Genomic DNA, 21,900 nt, shown 5'->3' with positions numbered 1-21,900 from the left:
GGGAAAAATATTTCTACCTGGTGTTAGCTTTCATGATTTTTAGCTGCTGAAGATTCTAGTTGCTGGCTTGCTACTAGACTTTGGTGGAGTTTCTCAAGCCACAGGAGTTTAGGGTATGGTTCTGTTGATTTGGGGTGTATATTCCAGTCTTCTCCAGAGTCGAAAGCCATGGATCAGTTAGAAAAACCACCTGGGAAGACAAGGAGATTGCCTGGGGCAGGGCAGGTGTTTAATAAATATTTGTTGCATGTTTAGTTGAAAGATCTGAGTTTCAGTTACAGCTTTGTGCTGTATAGAGCTGAACCAACTTCAGTCATATGAAGCCAGTAGAGAAAATCCTGAGAGGAGAGTAGGAGCTCCTGGAATTAAGACGAGTGATCCAGGAGTAGAAAGTCACAGAATCAAGGTAGCTTTGGAGACTTGGCACACAATCCACAGGAAATTCATGGCTTAGGAACAATCTGGCCCCAGCACCACCACTGTCCCAATGATGGATGGCTCCAATCTCCAGCATCCCCTCCGACTCAAGATTCAAAATCCTGGGAATTTCAGGGTCTGAGTGGCTGAGTTGAAATAATTTGCCTAGAGGTAGTAAAAGAAGGATCTGAATTCTTCAGTCGTGATGGGAGGCTGCAATAGAAGGCACATAAAGAGGAAGGCGAACATGACTTCATGGGGCTTGGGTAGCCAGCCAGACAGCAGGAGAAGAATCTTGGGGAAGGGCGAACAGAACCAGAATGGTGGGAAGTGGAGAATAGGTGTTTTGTGGTGTTCCTAGGCTAGCACAGGAGCTCAGTTATTTTTTAAATTAACGGCAAAGTGAAAATCTAAATCATGCTATTCAGATATGAGACTGAAGTTCCTCTGGCTGGCTGAAGCTGGGAGAGTGTCCCCACAGAGGGTGATTTGTTCCAGAGGCAAACTGGCTAGTCACCTTTGCTCTTGAGACTTTTCCCATTCACTCTAGAGCAGGAAACCTCAAGCCCTCCCCCAGTGAGGGGCTGGGGTGTTGGTATCCTTCCCCTGCCTGAATCAGAAGAAGCGGGGGCACTTGTGTCCAAAATCTCCATGGAGTTAGCTCTGGGTGTTCCCAGGCTTTAGCCAGACTGGAGTGAATTTGCCTTCACAGTTCAAGGAAATGTGCTTCTCTCTCAGGGTTTTTGGGTGAGGGATCGACCTTCAATTTCCATCCATATTACTTGCCTCCTTTAAGAGAAGAAAGGTATAGAGAATAAGTAGCATAGATGGTAGGTAGAAAATAGACAGGGGCAGGGTAGGAATAGTATGGGAAATGTGGAAACCAAAGAACTTATATGTATGACCCATAGACATGAACTAAAGCCGGGCGATGTGGGTGGGAGGGGGTCTGCATGGCTGAGGGGAGTGAAGGGCGGGAAATTGGACAGCTGTAATAGCATAATCAATTTTGTGTATACACACACACACACACACACACACACACACGTGTGTATGAATGAGAAGACTCTCTTTTTTCCTCTCCTCCATGAAGAGCAGCATGGCCCAAGAGCTTGAATTCTGGGTGTCCTATACATCTGGGTTTAAATCTAAGGTCTTGTTCTTATTCACTGGCTGTGCGACCTTGTCAAATATCACCCAAGCCTCCTTCTTCCTCTGTGAAACAGGAAAAATAGCGCCTGTCTTGCAGGGGCATGAAAATGTACATAAAGTGCCAAGTACATAGAAAATTATGGGGCAGGGCATCCATATCCATTAAAAATGTCAAGATGGCAGCTCTTCTCCCATTCCAGCCTTTTTACATGAACACTAATTATTGTTTATTTCTCAATAAGAATTTGTTAGCTTGTGGATACCAATGTCAATTTTTGAAAATTGATACTAATATCAATCCTCAAAAGTGGATCAATTTTTGAGAATTATATTATTTTGCAATAGACCAATAATATGATTTTGCAGTAATTTCTCAGGCACGATCAAAGCTTAAATGAAATTTTCCTTAAAATCCTCCAATTCCTAAAGTCTAAGGAAATAACTGGTTAGGTACACAAAGATATTATACAGAAGGATGATCACTGCAGTGTTGTTTATCAAAGTACCTATAGGGGATTATAAGATTAAATAAATAATAGCAATTTTTTACAGTAGAATTCTATGTAGCCATTAAGAAGATACTGTAAAAATATATTTAATCACATGGAAAGATGCTTTTGCTGTATCAAATGAATAAACTATAAAAAGCCATTGTAGTGTGGATCCATTTTTATTACATATATGTGTGATAGCAGAAGGGATATATGTTAAATATGAACAATGCTTTTCTTTGGGTGTGGAAGTATAGATGGCTTTTATTTTTATTTTTACTCATAACTATGGTATTTTCTATTTTTCCCCACAATAAATGCTTGTTATACATATATAAAGGAGAAGAAAAGAATGATCATGTGATGCTTTTTTGCCCTGATTTTAGACTCCTCAAGCACCCTTTTGATTTTTCAAATTTGGTTTCTTCAAGGCAATCTTTTAAGAAGAGATAGGGTCAAAGTTATATCCAGCTGAAACAACTTAAAATGGATATCAAAGGCAGTCTCGAAGGTTTTTTTCCCCTCCCAGAAAAAGAGATGTAAATGAAAGGAAAACAGTGCACCTACTCTGTTTTTTGTTTGTTTTGTTTTATTTTAAAGAAACTGCAGATAGCACTGTGGCTTTCCCTCAGGTGACTGGTTTGTAAAGCCTAGAGCCCTCTTTCTGGTTCCTACCCCCTGCAGGGTGAGACACTCAAGTCACTAGCCCAGGGAAATTATTCTGATGGTTCTAGTACCTATGTTTCTGGGTATTTATCTCTAAACTGGGAAAAGGGAATAGGATAATGGATATAAATCTGTCCCTGGAAAGATAATTTTTCCTCCTGTGATAAAATAAAATAGTATTCTGATTAAAAATATTTCCTGAGAATTTGCCTAGCATGAAAAGTCCTTGATAAAATGATAAAATACCTTTAAATATTTACTGAGTAAATGTCCTAAGTTGGTAAGAGAAAAAAAAATAAGACAGGATCCTTGTCTTAAAGGAGTCCAAAGACAGTCTAATTGGGGCAGACAGACATATAAATAAATAACTGTAAAATAATATGAGAAAGGTCGTAACCAATTTATGAACAAAGTGATATTCAGCACATAAATGTGATAACTTAAAATTTTAGGATGAGTGGGAGAAAACATTCCAGAAGGAGGAGGAAACTGTGTCACAGCTTGAATTAGCTAAGTATTCAGGCAGAAAGATCGTTCCTGGTCAGATGACTGAGGCTTTTGTATGGAAAGTACCTCAAGCTACCACAGTGTGGTACACCCAGTGAGTCTTTTCCATCAGGTTACCATAGTGAATGATTGTCAACGAATCAGGTTCCGAAATTGAATGAAGTGTTTGTAGAAAATTATCAGAGATCTCCAGGGCTTCATGAAATACTTAAAATAGAAGTCAAGCACTGCTTCGGCCAAGCCCTTCACTTTTCTCAAACACTTGGAAGTGTTAATTTTTGCTGATTGTGTTGCTCAACTTCTGAAAGTCAGTAATTTGTGCCATTCCAATTTTCCAGGAAAAAATATGGAACTAATAATGACATACAAGACAGAGGACAAGAGGGAGAATTAGGGACTTCTGTGTCTTTTGAGTTTCAAATTTTCTTTAGGTGATCACCAATCTGACTGGATCCAATACCTACTCTATCTTCACATTCCCCTTGCCTTTCTTGCTTGCTATCCCTCCATCAGTTTTTCCGGATTTCTAGGTCTCCAGGCTTAACAGTGACCACTTCCTTTGCAGGAGCGCCCTCCACTTTAGCCCGGGTCCCAACTCCATCCCGAACTCCAAGCAGGGCGGGCCAGCCCTCGGGTCACCGCCCCAACAAACACGTCCGGGCTGGGCGTGGCTGCGAAGAGCAGAGGGGGCGGGGTCCAGGGGGCGGGGCCTGCGGGAGCGGCGACGCAGGCGCACAGTGGATCCGCCGCGCGGAGCTGCAGCCATGGAACCAGCAACCCCGGACCTCGAGCGGCTTTTGCAGCCGTCGCCGCTGGAACCTCTAGGCCACACCGACGCTGGGCTGGAGGCTGTGGTCGATGAGGATGCGGAGGGGGTCCGAGACGAGGATGTTCCCGGTAACCAAACGGTGAGGAGAAGGGGCGGCGGAGACTGCCCGGCCTGTGTCTGGGCCTAGCGGGCTGGGCTAGGCTGGCGGGGGCGGGTCGGCTTGGCCCAGCGACCCGGCAGTGACCGGGAAGCGGGATGGGAAAGCTGGGCCACTGGAACGGTAAGGGGTAGGCTCAGTGTAAATAGGGGTCAGAGGTAGGAGCGAGCGCCAGGTGCAGCGGCACCAAGCGAATTCCGGTCGAGAGGGCAGCGGCGAGGGGAGCCGAGGGTACCTGTGAGTGCGGTTCTGCGGATGTGGAGGTCCGGGCTCCGAACCGTCCAGGCTGTGGCAGACCGCGGTTTTCAGAGGTCAGGGACCCCGAAGTCTGTACCTGAACAGGAACGCTGATGTTTCTGGCAAGGGGTTGTGCGGAGGAGATGGCTTAATGAAGGCACTGTGGGGTGTGGGCAGCGGCGGTTGAGAAAGAAGATAATGGGGGACTTGAACAAGTCTGGGGCATTAAAGGTGGTTGGGTTGGCGCCACAATCAGGGAATTGCAAGTGTTGGATTCAAGAAACGGTACAAGTTTAAGGAGAAAAAAAACATTTAAAACTACTTGTTTGGCTGAACTTTAATTTGTGGATCAGCTGTATTGTTCAGTGGAGACTTGTAGATATCTCGTGAATCTTCTTTGTGAATCTCCTTTGGTAATTAGTGATTTTCATTTGCTTGAGGAAAAAAGAAACTGTATCGTTTTACATTTGTAATTGTTTTCAGTCCAAAGTGTTTTCACTCATAATGCGTGATGGATAGACCAGGTTAAAAAGAAGCGTTTCTGAAACTCAGTCTAGTGCTGCACATCAGACAGCACCCTGTCAATCAGTATGCGGATTGCTCTTTCATTTTGCCGCTTTTTTTCCCTGAAACTGGTGTTAGTGCTAATATAAAACTGCTTATGATGGATAAAGGAAAGTTAAACTTGTTTGCTGACTGAAGCTATGTAACCAGAAAGACTCTTAACTTTAAGTTTAGAGACAACATAGCCAGGAACTTCAACACAGAAATTGAAGGTTTTGTCTACTTGGGAAATGTCGAGGTATATAGGGTAGCATGAAGATTTTGGGGGTGAATGTTAAGTTTTTATTGAATTTTCCCCTAAGTTCTAGAATTTTTTTGTGAAGAGATCAGCTTCTTAAATGTGACAAGTGTGTGCACTTTTGTGGTGCATAATTTGACTCGTAACATTATTAGCTTTTTATGCAGCTATGTGACTTAGTTTTTCTGTTGTCTTTCTTTTAAAAAGTCATTGTGAAGTGTATAATTAATGCAGAGAAGTTTCCCACAAAATAATTATCAGATCCTTTGAAGCCAGTATATTCTGGGTTATGTCCACCCCCTGTACCACAGAGGTAACCAGCATTTGGAATTTTGTAGTAACAATTCTCTTGCTTTACTTAATCTTTACCATATATATCTCTAAAGAATATATTGTTTAATTTTATTTGATTTTGAAATTTACATAAGTGGAGTAATTTTACTATGATTTTTCTCTCTTTGCTTAATATTATGATTTTGGAATTCGTCCAAAATGTGACTTAGTTTGCTTATATTCATGGCTTTATAGTAAGCCATTTTATAGATATTCTGCAATTGATTTCTCTTTTCTTGGAGTTGTTACCAGATTCTTGCTCTTTGTAAAGAATTACCACTACCATGAACTTCTTCCTATATATCTCTTGGTGCAAATGTATTAGAGTCTAATACAAATTTAGGAGTGGAATTGTAGGATTGTAGGGTAGTAGCATGTACAGCCTGTAGTAGATAGTGCCAAATTGTTTTCAAAGAGAATATACTAGTTTATACTCCCATCAGCAGTGCCTGATACTCTCTAGCTTCATCAATACTTAATATTTTCAGAGTTTAAAATATTTGTCAATCTTCCAGATATGTGTTAAAGCAATTTTAGATTGTTTCAAAGGGTAAGAATCATATTTTTTGTTGGCTACATCATGAGTTTAATTTTGGTTATGATGATAAAAATTTTGGTGATTTTTTTTTGGTGAAAGCCTTTAGAAATTTAACTAGTATGAAGTTACAACTATAGTATAAAATCAAGTTATGTTAATTTAAAAGTAATTATAAATAACTCATTTAAAAAGCTCTCGTATGTTCAGTTTAAGATGTTTGGAAATCCAAAGATGCCATCATAGAGTAGAGGCTGTAGTTATATAGAGGTTGTGTTACCATTTTAGGAAAATACTGATAAATAAGTGTTCCAAGAGACTCTCTGTTAGTGACCAGACTTAGAAATTCATAGAGACACAAGCCATTTAGACAATATTTCAGAATTACCAGGAGTTTAAAGACACATACATTCATATACTCTGTACACTGTTCCCTCCTCCCAAAAAATTACCCAAACCCTCCTTAAAGGGTATATACTCCTTTTCCATACTTCTGTCCCTTTTACTCCAGTTCCTCCCCAGTCAAGAAGTATTGCTATAGCTATCACGACCTTGCTGCTGTTTACTGATAGGGATGTGGCCTGGGTATAAAGATAAGTTAGATTTATTCTTTGAATGTGGTATTCACAGTAAGGCTGTACTCTTTAATTTTAAGACTCAGAGATAAGTGATTCGGCCAAGGTCACTAGGTAAGTCAGTGGGATGGCTGGGACTTGAGGTCAGGTCTGCCTGGCTTTGAAATTAGACTGCCCATTAAGCCATGTGGCTTCATTTAAAAAAACCAAAACTTAAAAATAGTTTTGTAAATTGCCCCAAAACTGTATTTAAAATTTTTAGTTTATATTAAGTTGTAATTTTAAAAAGATAAAAGGTTTGAATGGTGTGTTGATTTATCACACAGCTTTTTATCACAACACTATGCAGATAGTGTGAAGAGATGGCAAAGTCCTCACCTCATGAACCTTAATTTTTAACCCTGCAAATTTTGGACAGAGTAATTTGTACCAATTTCCCTATACCTAGGGGTAGTGGAAGCAAGCACTGCCAAAGACTTGCAAGTTTCTTCTGGTTTTAAACATTAGTAGTCAGTATTCTAAATTCTGCTGTAAGCTCTTATTCTGTAGTCTCTTGTTTTTCTTTCTGTGAGTATGTTCAGTTCTCCTTCTTTCCATTGTCTAATTAGAAGTCTCCTTTCTTTTCCTTTTGTACTTTTTCCATGTAAGTAAGAGTGCATGCTTTTTTTTTTTACACGTATCTTTGATTCTATTTAAAGTAATTTAGAAAATGGAAAAATGAGAGAGGAATTCAATCTCCAAGAAAGTTGTAATTAGTCCTGGCAGAAGAGGGGAAGTGGCAAGGAAATAGAAGTAAGAATACTTTTTTAGGTTGGAAGATTCCAGTTAGTTGGTAGTTAACAGTATTTACTCAGAGTAAGAACCACTGCCCACGTGAATTTCTTAAAAGGAGAACTCTCTAGGCAGGGGAGTGGTGGTGGAGAGAGAGTGCTTGAGCAACTGGTAATTAGAAATTATTACAGCTCTGGCCAGGTAGCTAAGTTGGTTAAAGCGTTGTCTTGATAAGATACACCAAGGCTGTGGGTTCAGTCCCTGTCTGGGAGATACACCTCTCCCTCTCCTTTTTCTCTCACCCCCATCTCTTCTCTTCTCCTTTTCTTCTCTCTGTCTTTTCGAAAATTAAAACAAACAAACAAACAAACAAACAAACAAACCCCCAGACAATTCCTATACACAATTAGCATCTTCAGTGACTGGCTGCAGAGAACTGAATGGGGTAGGCTAGAACTGTAAGATTTGAGGCATTTGTGGGTGAGGATAACATAACAAAGTAAAAAATGTATAGTCATATTTATAGAATTTATCAGTTTAGCAGCTGATGATAAAATCATACACAAGTATGTTTTTCTTATTTTTCTACCTCGGTAGCTCTCAGTTTTACAACATAATCAGCATATACTTTCATAGTAAGTGTTGTTTCAGGAGACAACCATTATTTCACGCAATGCCCTGTGATATTTTTATATATTTTTTTCATTAAAAAAAATGTTGGCACAATGCACCAAATTAACTTTATGAATTATGAATGTGTTGTGATTCAGTTTGGAAAACTATTCTAATGTACATATTTTATTTAAAATAAAAATTAATGTTTTCTGAATAGCTATGCTATTTTACTTTATTTATTTATTTATTTATTTATTTATTTATTTATTTATGTAGAGAGGAGAAGGGAGGAAGAAAGAGAGGGAGAGAAACATCAACATGTGGTTGCCCTTCATACATCACCAAGTGAGGACCTGGCCTACAGACCAGTTATGTGCCCCGACTGGGAATCAAACTAGCAACCCTTTGGTTCTCAAGCCAGCACTCAGTCCACTGAGCCACAACAGCCAGGGCATGAATAGTTATGCTATTTTAAAAATATTTTTTAATAGATAAAAAGCACAAGAAAAAAGGTCATGTATTATAACCCTATTTTTCTTTGGATAGTTCTCTGACCTTTTTCAGTAACATACAAGCACCATGCCTGGAAAAAAGATTCTAAGAAAGTTTACCAATATATCAATATTACTAGCACTGGGTTGTAGGATAAAGTGGCTTATATTTACTTAATTTTTTCCAGTGTACTTTTGAATTTGTATACATTAAACATAATTTTTATAATCAGAAAAATGTAAGCCTTCAAATAATAGGTGATAGGTAATATTTGATCTCTTGCTACAGGCTAGACAACTTTTTTTTTAAGATTTTATTTATTTATTTTTAGAGAGGGAAGGGAGGGAGATAGAGAGAGAAACATCAGTGTGCGGTTGCTGGGGGTCATGGTCTGCAATCCAGGCATGTACCCTGACTGGGAATCGAACCTGCGACACTTTGGTTCGCAGCCCGCACTCAGTCCACTGAGCTACACCATCTAGGGCCACTAGACAACTTTTAAAACTCTTTTCATGCATTAACTCATCAAGTGCTCCCAACAACATTATGAGTTAGGTACTTTTAGCCCATTTTAGGGGTGAGGAAATGGAGGCAGAACACTAGTTACACAGCTAATCCGTGGCAGAGATGGGATTCAAATTCTGCCAAGCTGGTTAGTAATCTGAGGGAAAAATTGATCTTCTGATTACAAACTTTTTTAAGTATATTTTATTGATTATGCTGTTACAGTTGTCCCATTTTTTTCCTTTTTTCCCCTCTGCCCTGAACCCACTCTCCTACCAGCATTCCTCCCCACTTTAGTTCATGTCTATGCATCGTACATATAAGTTCTTTGGCTTGTCCATTTCCTATACTACTCTTAACATCCCCCTGTCTATTTTGTACCCACCATTTATGCTTCTTATTTCCTGTACCTTTTCCCCCATTCTCCTCCCTGCCCACTGATAACTGTCCATGTGATCTCCATTTCTGTGTTTCTGTTCCTGTTCTAGTTGTTTGCTTAGTTTGTTTTTCTTTTAGGTTCACTTGTTAATAGTTGTGAGTTTGTTGTCGTTTTACTGTTCATAATTTTGATCATTTTCTTAGATACGTCCCTTTAACATTTCATATCATAAGGGCTTGGTGGTGATGAACTCCTTGAACTTGACCTTAACTGGAAAGCCCTTTATCTGACCTCCCTTCTAAATTACAGCTTTGCTGGATAGAGTGATCTTGGATGTAGGTCCTTGCCTTTCATAACTTGGAATACTTCTTTCCAGCCCCTTCTTGCCTGCAAGATTTCTTTTGAGAAATCAGCTGATAGCCTTACAAGAACTCCTTTGTGGGTAACTGTCTCCTATTCTCTTGCTGCTTTTAAGATTCTCTCCTTATCTTTCATTTTGAGTAATGCAGTTCTGATGTGCCTTGGTGTGTGCTTCCTTGGGTCCAACTTCTTTGGAACTCTCTTGAGTTTCCTGAACTTCCTGGAGGTCTGTTTCCTTTGCCAAATTGGGGAAGTTCTCTTTCATTATTTTTTCAAATAAGTTTTTGATTTCTTGCTCTTCTTCTCCTTCTGGCATCCCTATGATTCGGATGTTGGAACATTTAAAGTTGTCCTGGAGGTTCCTAAGCCTCTCCTCAGTTTCTTGAATTCTTGTTTTTTCTTCTGTTTCAGGTGAATGCTTATTTCTTCCTTCTACTCCAAATCATTGATTTGAGTCCCAGTTTCCTTTCCTTCACTGTTGGTTCCCTGTATATTTTTCTTTATTTCAGTTTGCATAGCCTTCACTTTTTCCTCTATTTTGCGACCATACTCAACCATATCTGTGAGCATCCTGATTGCTAGTGTTTTGAACTCTACATCTGACAGGTTGGCTATCTCTTCATTGTTTAGTTCTATTTTTGGAGCTTTGATCTGTTGTTTCATTTGGGCCATACTTTTTTGTCTCAATGTGCCTATGATGTACTAAGGGGTGGAGCCTTAGGTTTTCAGCAGGCAGGGCAACCCACAACCCACTGTATTATGATGCTGTATGTGGGGGAGGGTTAGAGAGGGAACAGTGCCCATTGCTCTGCTCTCTGCTTGCTTTACATCACTTCCCTGCCATCCATAAGCAAATTGGGCCTTTCTGTTGCTGATTCCCAGGTGTGTGAGTTTGTGTAGGTTCTAGGACCCTGTGGGTCTCTCCAGTGAACTCTCCTGTGAGGCTGGGAGTCTCCTGCTGCCGCCTCAACCCCCACAGGTTTTTACAGCCAGAGGTTTTGAGGCTTTCTATTCTCATGCTGGAACCCTGGGTTGCATGGTCTGTCTTGCTCCCCTGTTGTTCCTCCAGGTTTATCCTGCACACAAGTGTGGGACCATCCAGTCCTCCAGCTGCTACCTTGCTGGTATGCTCTCCACCCAGGCTGCCTGTCTCCACCCCTCCTACCAGTCTGGATGAATGTTTCTTCTTTAACTCCTTGGTTGTCAGACTTCCATACTGTTTGCTTTTCTGTCAGTTCTGATTATTTTTTGTTTTTAAATTTGTTTTTGCCCTCCTTTTGGTTGTACAAGGAGGCATAGTTTATCTACTTACTCCTCCATCTTGGCCAGAAGTCTTATTTATTTTTTTAAAGAATTTTTTAAAATTTCTTTTTAGAGGGAGGGGAAGAGAGGGAGAGAAACATCATCCATCAGTACCTCTGCACACCCCCACCTGGAGACCTTGCCCACAACCCAGGCATGTGCCCAGCCTGGGAATTGAACCAGCGACTGTTTGGTGCAGGCTGGCGCTCAGCCCACTGAGTCATGCCAACCAGGGCTTATTTATTTATTTTTAGAGAGAAGGGAGGGTAGGGAGAAAAAGGGAGTGCAGCACTGATCTGTTGCTCTTCGTTTGCACCCTGACCAGGGACTGAGTAGGAAGCTGCAACACAGGCATGTGCCCTGCCCGGAATCTAACTGGCGACCCTTCATTTTGCAGGATGATGTCCTACCACCTGAGCCACATGGGTCAGGGCATTTTTAGGTGATTTTATTTTGTCATTTTATAGTTACTTATTTCGGTTCCTGTTTTGGGTTATTTCCTTGGTTTTATCCTCTGTAATGACTTGGAAGGCCTGTGTCTTCATTTTTTCTTCCCCAAAACATAACAGACAAATTATTTGTATAAATGTAATGACCATTTAAAGTTTTTTTTCAAGTCTCATTTATAGAAAATGTATATAAGCAGTTATATAGTACAAAGAACACTTTCCTCTTGAATTTGAGAGTAAGCTGCTATCATATTTCCTGATCTTTTCCCCAAAACTTTGAGCATTTCAAGGGTAAATAAGGATATTCTATATAACTACAAACTGCCATCAAAATCAGGAAAATGACGTTGATAAATTACTACTACCTAATCCTTTGTTAGAGTAAAAGGATCCAGTTTGGAGTAATGTATTGCATTTAGTTGTATTGTCTCTTTAGTTTACTCCCTTCTGGAAGAGTTTCTCAGTCTTTGCTCTTGTGACTTTTATCCCTTGAAGATTAGAAACCAGTTATTTGTTCTTCAGTTTGGGTTTGCCTGTTGTTTTCTCATGATTAAACTCAGGCTTTGTATCTGTGACATCAATTGTGTTCTAATTGCATCTTATTAGTTCTCTCGTGATTTGGATTTGCCCCAATACTTTGATTACTTTTTTTCTGGCAGCTTTCTCCAATATGAAGTTACTTTATTTTTTTTTGCAATCAGTATTTTGGGGGGATATACTTTGAAATTGAAAATATCTTGTACTTATTTGATTATGTCAGTATGGATTCATGGATTTTATTTTTTAAGAACTTTACTAAGGTGTAATTTATATACCATAAAGTTCACTCATTGTAAGTATAATTTAGTAATTTCTTAATAGATTTGTGGAAATGTGCTACCACCACCACATCCCAGCTTCAGAACATTTCCATCATCTCCTCCAAAGTTCCTCATTTCCCTTTGTAGTTTATCCCCCCTCCCACCCCTTAGTCTTAGGCAACCACTTGGCTTTCTATATAAATATGTCTTTTGAGTTATTTCATAAAGATGGAATCATACATATTTGTTGTCTTTTGAAACTGCTTTCTTATACTTATCATTATGTTTTTGAGGTTCATCTGTGTTATAGCATGTATTAGTTTCTTTTTATTACTGAATAGTTTTCTCTTGCATGGATATATTACATTTTGTTTATCTGTTCACCATTTTATGGATATTGGGTTTGTTTTTAGTCTTTAGCTATTAATAATATTGCTGTAGACATTCACATGCAAGCGTTTGTGGGGACACATGTTTACATTTTTCGTGAGTTCGATTTGTAGACTTGTTGCGTTATATGGTAAGTTTATGTTTAACTTTTTAAAAAACTGCCACTGTTTTTCAAAGTGGATGTACTATTTAACATTACCACCAGCAATGTATGAGGCTCACATTTCTCCACTTCCTTGTCAGTACTTGGAATTGTCTGTTTTTTTGATTATTGTCATTCTGATGGGTGTGAAATGGTTTAAATTTGCAATTCTCTAATGATTGACGGTGTTAAGTATTTTTTTCATGTGCTTGTTGGCATTTGTGCATGTATTTTCTTTGGTGATATGTCTGTTTTGATCTTTCGTTCATTTTTAAAATTGTTTTACGAGTTGTTTAGATATTCTGGATACAAGTCTTTTTTATCAGGTAATATGATTTGCAGGTATCTCCCTCACCCATGACTATTTTGTTTTTCTTTATGGTGTCTTTTGAAGCAAATTTTTTTTTGGTAAAATTGTTTTTAGAGAGATGGGGTGGGGAGAGAGAGACATCAATTTGTTGTTCCACTTATTTATGCATTCATTGGTTGGGTCTTATTCCTTCCTAATGACTGACATTGTAGATACTCAAATATTTATGTAATGAATTAATAGTTTCTTATTGTTTCTTTTATCACTGTTATCTGCCTTATGCTTACTTTTACTGTCTTCACTGTTAGCAACATTTTAAAAGCTTAGATTATATTCATTTTCACTCATTGAATTGGAAATAAATAATTTCATCAGCTTTTTAAATATGTCCATCTTATACATTTATTTAGTCTTAACTAGTCAATTTAGTCTTAAGTCAGGTGGCAAGTAGTTATTCACAAACCAAGCATCTACATCTGGGACATTATCCCTCTGGATACGAATATAGTGCCACTCTTTTTTTTTTTTTTTTTTTTAAGATTTTATTTATCTGCATGATGTTGCAGAAGTGAAGGGAACCAGGTTTGCTAAAGTAATTGTGGTGATAGAAATGTATTGACCTCAGAAGCTACTGAGGTCCATTCTATCCTAGGATGGTGTTAAAAAAAAAGATTTTATTTATTTTTAGAGAGAGGGTAAAGGAGGGAGAAAGAGAAACAGCGATTGGTTGCCTCTCTCACGCATCCAGCTGGGGACCTGGCCTGCAAGCCAGGCATGTGCCCTGACCCGGAATCCAATCAGCATCCTTTCAGTTCGTAGGCTGGCACTCAGTCCACTGAGCCACACCAGCCAGGCTAGCATCACTCTTTCTTTAATGATATTCTTTACTCTGATGAGAAGTCCACTTTGAGTACATCTAAAATATTGTATCTGTCTTTAAAACATGTTTCTTGTTTCATCTTCCAGTCATCAAGTCAATCAATTTCTAAACCTGTTATATGTGTTCTTTTAATGGTTGTGAGGATCAGTTGAGTTATTCCTGATATTGATAGCATAAGCAATTTTTATATCATCTTTCAAGCCCTACTGGTATTATGTGCTATTCTGTAGTTTTTATGATAGGTGATTTTATTCTCTTTTTTTTTTTTTTTTTTTACCCTTTGTATAATTGGGTGGCATAACACTGTACATTCATGTCTCATATGTATTACCTTTTTGGCTGGGGATATAATTTGCTTTACCAGTCACATTCTTTCAGAATTCAAGGGATTTTTCAGTGGAGTAGAAGGTGGTAAGTCAAAGTGATTTGCTTATATGTGTGTCTCAACCAATGAGGGCTCCATAATCCTGATGCGAGTGGTTTGTGCTTAACGTAATTTCTAAAGCTTTCTTTTATTTGAATGATTTCCTCTTCTTTCTCATATTTTATCTCTTAGTACATAAACATAAACTTATACTTTATAAAGATGCCTTGTGTGGTAACTGAGTGATTTGTTTTTGTTAAGTAATAACAATTCCATTCCTTTGGGTTGGCTCTTTGTTTTCTGTGTTTTGTTTTCTTTTAGCATATGCACCTTCTCCATGTTTCAGTATCTGTGCCACTGAAGCGAGCACTCTTCTCCATTTTTCTTCACCATTTTGGGGGCACTTCCTTAGTGTGTCATCTTCACTCATCATTGATTTAATTTTTTTACACTATCATGTAGCTTTTTCTGTTCTCACAGTGCACAGCCTTAATTTTTTGTGTGAAGTAGCACCATGAATTTTACTGTATAGAGCTTTTTTTTAATATACCTTTTGGTGTATCCACCTTTTTACTTATAGCTCTTCTTCACAGACTGCCCACAATTTATAATATAGTACAGTGTTTTTAATTAAAGCCCACCTCTGAATTTTAGAATGAGCAAGGGAGGAAAAAACCCAAAGCACAGCACTTATCACATGGTGTCACTTTGTCTTGTTTAGATTTGGAGTTAACTTTGGGTATACTCAAGACCCTTCTTCAGCAGGCATACTTCCACAGATACAGCCTCCGTAGCACCAGTGGTGTCTTTATTTTTTTGGTTCTTTGATACCGAACTGGGGATGTTTAGTTTGGAAAAACAAAGGTGTCTTTTTTTTCTTTAATATATTTTATTGATTATGCTATTACAGTTGTCCCATTTCCCCCTCTTCACTGTCCTCCATCCTGTACACCCTCTCCCACCCATATCCCCTCCTTTAGTCATGTCCATGTGTCATACTTACAAGTTCTTCAGCTTCTACATTTCCCATACTGTTCTTACCCTCTCCCTATCTATTTTCAACCTACAATCTATGCTACTTATTCTCTGTACCTTTTCCCCCTCTCTCTTCCTCCCACCCCCCTGTTCCTAACCCTCCATGGGATCTCCATTTCTGTGGTTCTGTTCCTGTTCTAGTTGTTTGCTTAGTTTCTTTTGGTTTTGCTTTAGGTGTGGTTGTTAAGAATTGTGAGTTTGCTGTCCTTTTACTATACATGTTTTTTCTTTATCATCTTTTCTTAGATAAGTCACTTTAACATTTCATAAAATAAGGGCTTGGTGATGATGAACTCCTTGAACTTGACTTTATCTGAGAAGCACTTTATCTGTCCTTCCATTCTAAATGAAAGCTTTGCTGGATAGAGTAATCTGGGATATAGGTCCTTGTCTTTCATGACTTAGAATACTGCTTTCTAGCCCCTTCTTGCCTGCAAGGTCTCTTTTGAGAAATCAGCTGACAGTCTGATGGGAACTCCTTTGTAGGTTACTGTCCCCTTATCTCTTGCTGCTTCTGGGATTCTCTCCTTCATTTTTACATTGGCTAATGTAATGATGATGTGCCTTGGTGTGTTCCTTCTTGGGTCCAACTTCTCTGGGGCTCTCTGAGCTTCCTGGACTTCCTGGAAGTCTATTTCCTTTGCCAGAATGGGGAAGTTCTCCTTTATTATTTGTTCAAATAACTTTTCCACTTGTTGTTTTTCCTCTTCCCCTTCTGGTACCCCTATAATTTGGATGTTGGAACGTTTAAGGATGTCCTGGAGGTTCCTAAGCTTCTCCTCATTTTTTTGAATTCTTATTTCTCTACTCTTTCCTGTTTGGTTGTTTTTTTCTTCCTTCTGATCCACTCTGTTGTTTTGAGTTCCAGTTTCCTTCCCATCATTATTGGTTCTCCGTGCATCTTCCTTCATCTCTTTTATGGTAACCTGCATTTTTTTCATCTAATTTGCGCCCCAAATCAACCAATTCTGTGAGCTTCCTGATCACCAGTGTTTTGAACTGTGCATCTGATAGATTGGCTATCTCTTGGTCACTCAAAAGGATGAGTCCTGGGGCATTGATCTGTTCTTCTGTTTGAGATGCGTGTGTGTGTCTCTCTCTCTCTTTTTTTGGTCTGGTCGTTCCTGTTACGGGGAGTGGTGGAGCCTTAGGTGTTCACCGGGACTGGGCACCCCAGTCGCTAGATTGTGACGTTGTATGTGGGGGTGGGGGGCAGGAGGGAACAATGGTGGTAGCTCCATTCTCCTGGGACCTCAGTCCCTCCTCTGGGATCCTGGGTTGTGCACTCTGCCCTGGTCCACAATTGCCGCCTCACTGTGTCCGCCAGCTGCCGCTTGTGTACTCAGGGTCCACCCGCTGGGATCTTGCCTGCCCCAGATGCCTTACGCGCTCCCTCCTGGTTGCCATATGCACCCAGTTCTCCCTGTTCTCTGAGCGGTGACCTGCACCCGGCTGCTCCTCTCCGCCCCTCTTACCGGTCTGGATGAATAGGTCTACTTCAACTTCTTGGCTGTCCGACTTCCATTCAGATAAATTCTCTGTCAGTGCTGGGTGTTATTCTGCCTCTAAATTGTTGTTGTTCTAATCTTGGTTGTGTGCGGAGGTACCGTGCATCCACCTATGCCTCCATCTTGCGGGAAGTCCCAAAGGTGTCTTTTTTTAAACTCTGCTGCTAACTCACAGTTGGAACCTGTTAACCACTGCCAAAAAGTTTTGGCAAAATGAAAGTTGAATATAAGATGACTCCTGCTTTTATCATTTTTAGGTGAAACTGCCTGCTGAAAATCTTACCTTTTGGCTTATGTATAGTGTTATATTTTTGAGAGAGATCTGAGTTTGGCAAAATAAAAAATTAGGTATCAATATTGATCATTCATCTTTGTATAATGTGTTTTTAGATTTTTTTTTCTTATGCATTTCTGTGTAGGTTTATTCTTGGTCATTTGTATGAAATGTCTATGTTTTATCTTCTATTATATTTCTATGTTTTAATAACTAAAACATAGAAACCTGTTCAAATAGCATCTGGTAAAGTTTATTGCACTATAGTATGCTGGTAGAGAGAGGCATATCATTTGCTGCTGTTATTAGCAAATCCCTAGTAACTTAAGAAATACAACAAACTAGCTTGAAATCTACACCAATAATGGATTTTATTATAATAACTATTATAATAGATGGGTTTTTAAAATACCATCTTAATTTGTTTTCTTTTTTGGTTCTTCCATTTATTTTTGTCCAGATGATAGAAAATAACTTTTGGTTGAAGAAGATAGAAATTAGTGTTTCAGAAGCAGAAAAGCGAACTGGAAGAAACGCCATGAATATGCAGGAAACGTATACTGCTTACCTCATTGAAACAAGGTGAGTGATGAGAATTAGGCCCAGGTTTAGATAGAAAAAACTTTGGTAGATATTGGTGTAAATTCTGTTGTATGACAGAATTGTTTACAAGTCATTGTCTTTTTAGGGATTCTGTGTGTTTGTGTTTTTACTTTTTAACAGGCAAAGTAAACTGTGTCTTTCATTATGGTACTCCTAGTAACTGTATTCTAATGTACTTGTTTTGGGGGGAGCAGGAAGGTTAGTGAAATACTTTTGTTATCTAGAATATTACTTGACAGTTGCTTTGGTAGAGTTCTTGGTGTTAGATACCACTCATGTGCCCCTGAGGTAAATGGAGTTGTTCGCAAAGTCTAGGAGGAAAGAAAACAGTCAGGGTTTAGAAGAGTTGGGAGTTACAGAGAAGGTAACAGAAAAAATGGATTGAGACTGGAGCTTTAGACCTTGGGGTAAAATGGAAAAGACAAAGTAAATCATAGAGTAAGAAATCAAAACTCGCCAGAAAAGTTCTTTTATATCAGAAGGAAAAGTTAAAGGAATTAGATTGTTTCGTCTACAGCAAGACAAGGAAAGACTCAATTTATTTTGCCCATTATAAATAGTTTATATAAAGTCTATACTGACTAGTTCTTTTCTTTCTGCAGACTGAGCAGAAATACTTCCAATTAAAACAGATATGAGAGAAATTTTTGATAGCCAGTAAAGTAAAATGATAAAACTATCAGACCTAGTTGATAAAGCGTTATAACCATGTTTTAGTGTGAATACATTTTTAAGAAACAATTTTAAACCCTCCATTTTCTTAGGCTTTACTAAAAGTCACCAAACTTTAGACTTAACCCTGTAACATTTCAAGGCTCTCTCCAGATTTGTGGTTCTACCCAAAATGAAAGTTAAAATCTTACTAAAACTTATTTAATATGCAGACAGTTCTGAAAACCCTCTTTGCAATTATGGTTTCTTTTCTCCACCAAAATAGAGAAAAAAAGAGAAAAAAGACAAAAAAAGGGAAGAAAAAAGAATCTTTCAAAAACGAGAAATTTGTGTGCAATAGAAATTTTAGGAAAGCAGAGAGGTAAGGTGGATCTTTTTAAAATTAGGTCATTTTGTAACAGGCAAAAGAGATTTTTAAGGCGATTAAGAAAAAATCATGGTCCCATGAGAGGGTTCGTGTGCGTGTTTGGTTAAATTAGCCACTTAAAAAAAACATACTTTAGAAATTAGTGTTTTTAAAATTAAAAAGGACCTTTTTAGTATGCCTATTTCTTTACCCAGTCCAGCAATGAAATTAGCTGTTGATTACTTTTACTGGTAGAAGAGTGTCTTGATTAGAATAATTTAGGATAATTTGTAGTTGTTTACTCTTAACTTTGAAATGAATAGAGTATTATAATTTGAGACTGGAGGTTAGAAGAGGCCATACTTAGTGTAGTAGAGCAAGACACTGAATGCATATGTAAGTGGGCCATCAGTAATTGTGTGGTACACAAAAGAAAATGATTATTGAGTTGACTTTCATGATTGTATTTCATTATAAACTGATTTTAAAACTGTTTCTTACACTTTAAAATACATATGAATCACTTGAAGAATTTGTTAAGCTACAGGGTCTTGGGTGGGGTCCAGAAATTCACATTTTTAAACCAGGGCTACAACTGTTTTCAGACAGTTGGTTGGGCTATGGACCATGCTTTTGATTATATTTTAAAGTACAGAGGCTTTACATTCTTTTTTTAACGATTTTATTTATTTATTTTTAGACAGAGAGGAAGGGAGGGAGAAAGAAAAGGAGAGAAACATCAATGTGTGTCCCCTACTGGGGACCTGTCCTGCTACCCAGGCATGTGCCCTGACTGGGAATTGAACCAGCAGCCCTTGGGTTTGCAGGCCAGCACTCAACCATTGAGCCACATCAGCCAGGGCAGCTTTACATTTTTAAGACAGTCAAATTTATGTCTTTTTTTTTCTTTATAATTTGTGTTTTCCCTATTTTAAGAAATTCTTAACCTATCCTATATATAGATACCCTCTTTGAGAATGGCTGTTTTGAATAGACTCTTATAACAACTATACCTCTAAGGTTAATTTACCTTCAACAACTACAGAGCCCTCAAAGTTCTTAATCATGTGGATTCTTTCTTTAATTTAATGTTATGCAGATAATCTTGAATAATATAAATATTATTTCATCTGTTTATTAACTGAAAGTTGAACTTTTATCATATGGCTTACCTACTACTAAGGCTCTTTGGATATAAGTAGGAAACCCGTTTAACAAATTGCCAATAATGTTATAGTTTAGTAGGCTAAAATTGAATAAGGCTAATGTCACTGGCTTTTTAAAATTACTCCACAGACATTTTGTGTTTTCTTGTCATGGAATATGAACCCTTTTTAAAATAGATAAGAATATGTCCTTTTTAGAATAGGTAAGGATGCCTCCATGGCTTAGGAGGTAGTATGATATTACTTAATTCTTCCAGTAATTTGTAAAGTGGCGTTATTGATACTATCTACTTTATTATTTTTTAAAGATTTTATTTATTTATTTTTAGAGGGAAAGAGAGGGAGAAAGAGAGGGAGAGAAACAACAATGTGTCCCCCAAATGGGAACCTGGCCTGCAGCCCAGGCATGTGCCCTGACTGGGAATCCAACTGGTGACCCTTTCTTTGGTTTGCAGGCCAGCACTCAATCCACTGAGCCACAGCAGCCAGGGCCTATCTATTTTATTTTGAGTGTCATATTAAATGTTGCACGTAAAACCAATTATGTGCTATTAAATATTTGTTAGTCAAATGAAAATCTTTTCTATTTATTCATAATATTGAATTGAGATTTTAGCAGTGTCTTGGTCTTCAGCATGAATATTGTTCTCATTGCGTCAGAACTGCAGTTACAAATACTTTTTATTTAATGATATAACAGCTAAGCAGATTTTACTATATTGTAAAATCAGTTATACATTACTTGAATACGTTGAGGCTTTTAGAGTGTCCCTAATATGACTATTTCTCTTGAGTCCAGTAGGTTGCCTATAACAGAAGAATGCAAGAGAAGGAAGGTGGTTGGGAATGAGGGCTTTGGAAGCAAATGGGTCTGAGTGCTATGCCCATAGATTGTTGTGATTGTAGGAGAAGCATATATTGTGCAGCTGCTTCCTCACCTGTAAAATGGGGACAGTAATCCATGCCTCACATGGTTGTTGTAAATAAAATAGTTCATGAAAATTTCTTTACTCAGTGCCTGGTTCATAAGCATTTAGTAAATGGAGTTAGAAAATTTAAAGGGGGTTGTGTGCATGTATTTATATTTAAAAAAAAATTAGCAAGCTCATTCTATTTCTTTTCAGGTCAGTTGAACATATTGATGGTCCGAGTGTCCTAACAGATTCACTGTGGAGGCGATATAGTGAATTTGAGTTGTTGAGAAACTACCTTTTAGTTTACTATCCTCATGTCGTTGTGCCACCTCTACCAGAAAAAAGGGTAAGAAGTGAAATGGCAGTACAGTTACGAAGTATTTAATGTTGAGGCTATTCTTCATGATTGTTTTGTTTACCTAGGCAGAATTTGTTTGGCATAAACTCTCCGCTGACAACATGGACCCGGATTTTGTGGAAAGACGACGAATTGGTTTAGAAAACTTCCTCTTGAGGATTGCTTCACATCCCATCCTTTGTAGAGACAAAATCTTCTATTTGTTTTTAACACAGGTATTTTTCTTTTATTTAGTCTTCTTAAAAATTCATTTGACTTGGGATTTTTAAAATTTTAAATTGTGAAATGCTTGATTTTTTTAGCTTAAAAATATTTTAATCACAGTTGACACACAGTATTAGTTTCGGGGGGACAATGTAGTGATTAGAGATTTATATAACTTATGAAGTGATCACCCTGTTAAGTCTAGTTGGGATGCTTAATCATTTTTTTTTTAAGTTACCTGTGTAGGTAGCTAAAGCTTCTTATTTTTTAAAAAGGTTTTATTTATTTATTTCTAGAGAGAGGGAAAGGTAGGGAGAAAGAGGGAGAGCAACATCTATGTGTGAGAGAAACACCAATTGGTTGCCTCTTGTACAAATCCCAGCCAGGGACCTGGCCGGCAACCCAGGTATGTGCCCTGAGG

General features: G+C 38.3%; 1 protein-coding gene and 1 pseudogene across 1 annotated transcript in view; both read left to right on the top strand.

Annotated features, from left to right (window-relative positions):
- Positions 1-3,964: 3,964 nt before the first annotated feature.
- The window catches only part of SNX4 (sorting nexin 4), a 75,793-nt gene continuing 57,857 nt past the window's right edge, over positions 3,965-21,900 (top strand). Inside the window, exons 1-4 of the mRNA XM_045852038.1 lie at positions 3,965-4,141; positions 17,677-17,798; positions 21,128-21,263; positions 21,341-21,490. Coding sequence (XP_045707994.1) covers positions 3,998-4,141; positions 17,677-17,798; positions 21,128-21,263; positions 21,341-21,490 — 552 coding nt within the window. The 5' untranslated portion in view covers positions 3,965-3,997. The remainder of the gene's footprint in view (positions 4,142-17,676; positions 17,799-21,127; positions 21,264-21,340; positions 21,491-21,900) is intronic.
- Positions 13,689-13,814, top strand: LOC123827619 (annotated as a pseudogene).

The sequence above is a fragment of the Phyllostomus hastatus genome, unplaced genomic scaffold, assembly GCF_019186645.2.
Source record: "Phyllostomus hastatus isolate PE091 unplaced genomic scaffold, TTU_PhHast_1.1 phas_contig_86, whole genome shotgun sequence".
Lineage (NCBI taxonomy): Eukaryota > Metazoa > Chordata > Mammalia > Chiroptera > Phyllostomidae > Phyllostomus > Phyllostomus hastatus.
This window is presented reverse-complemented; position numbering and strand designations above follow the sequence as displayed.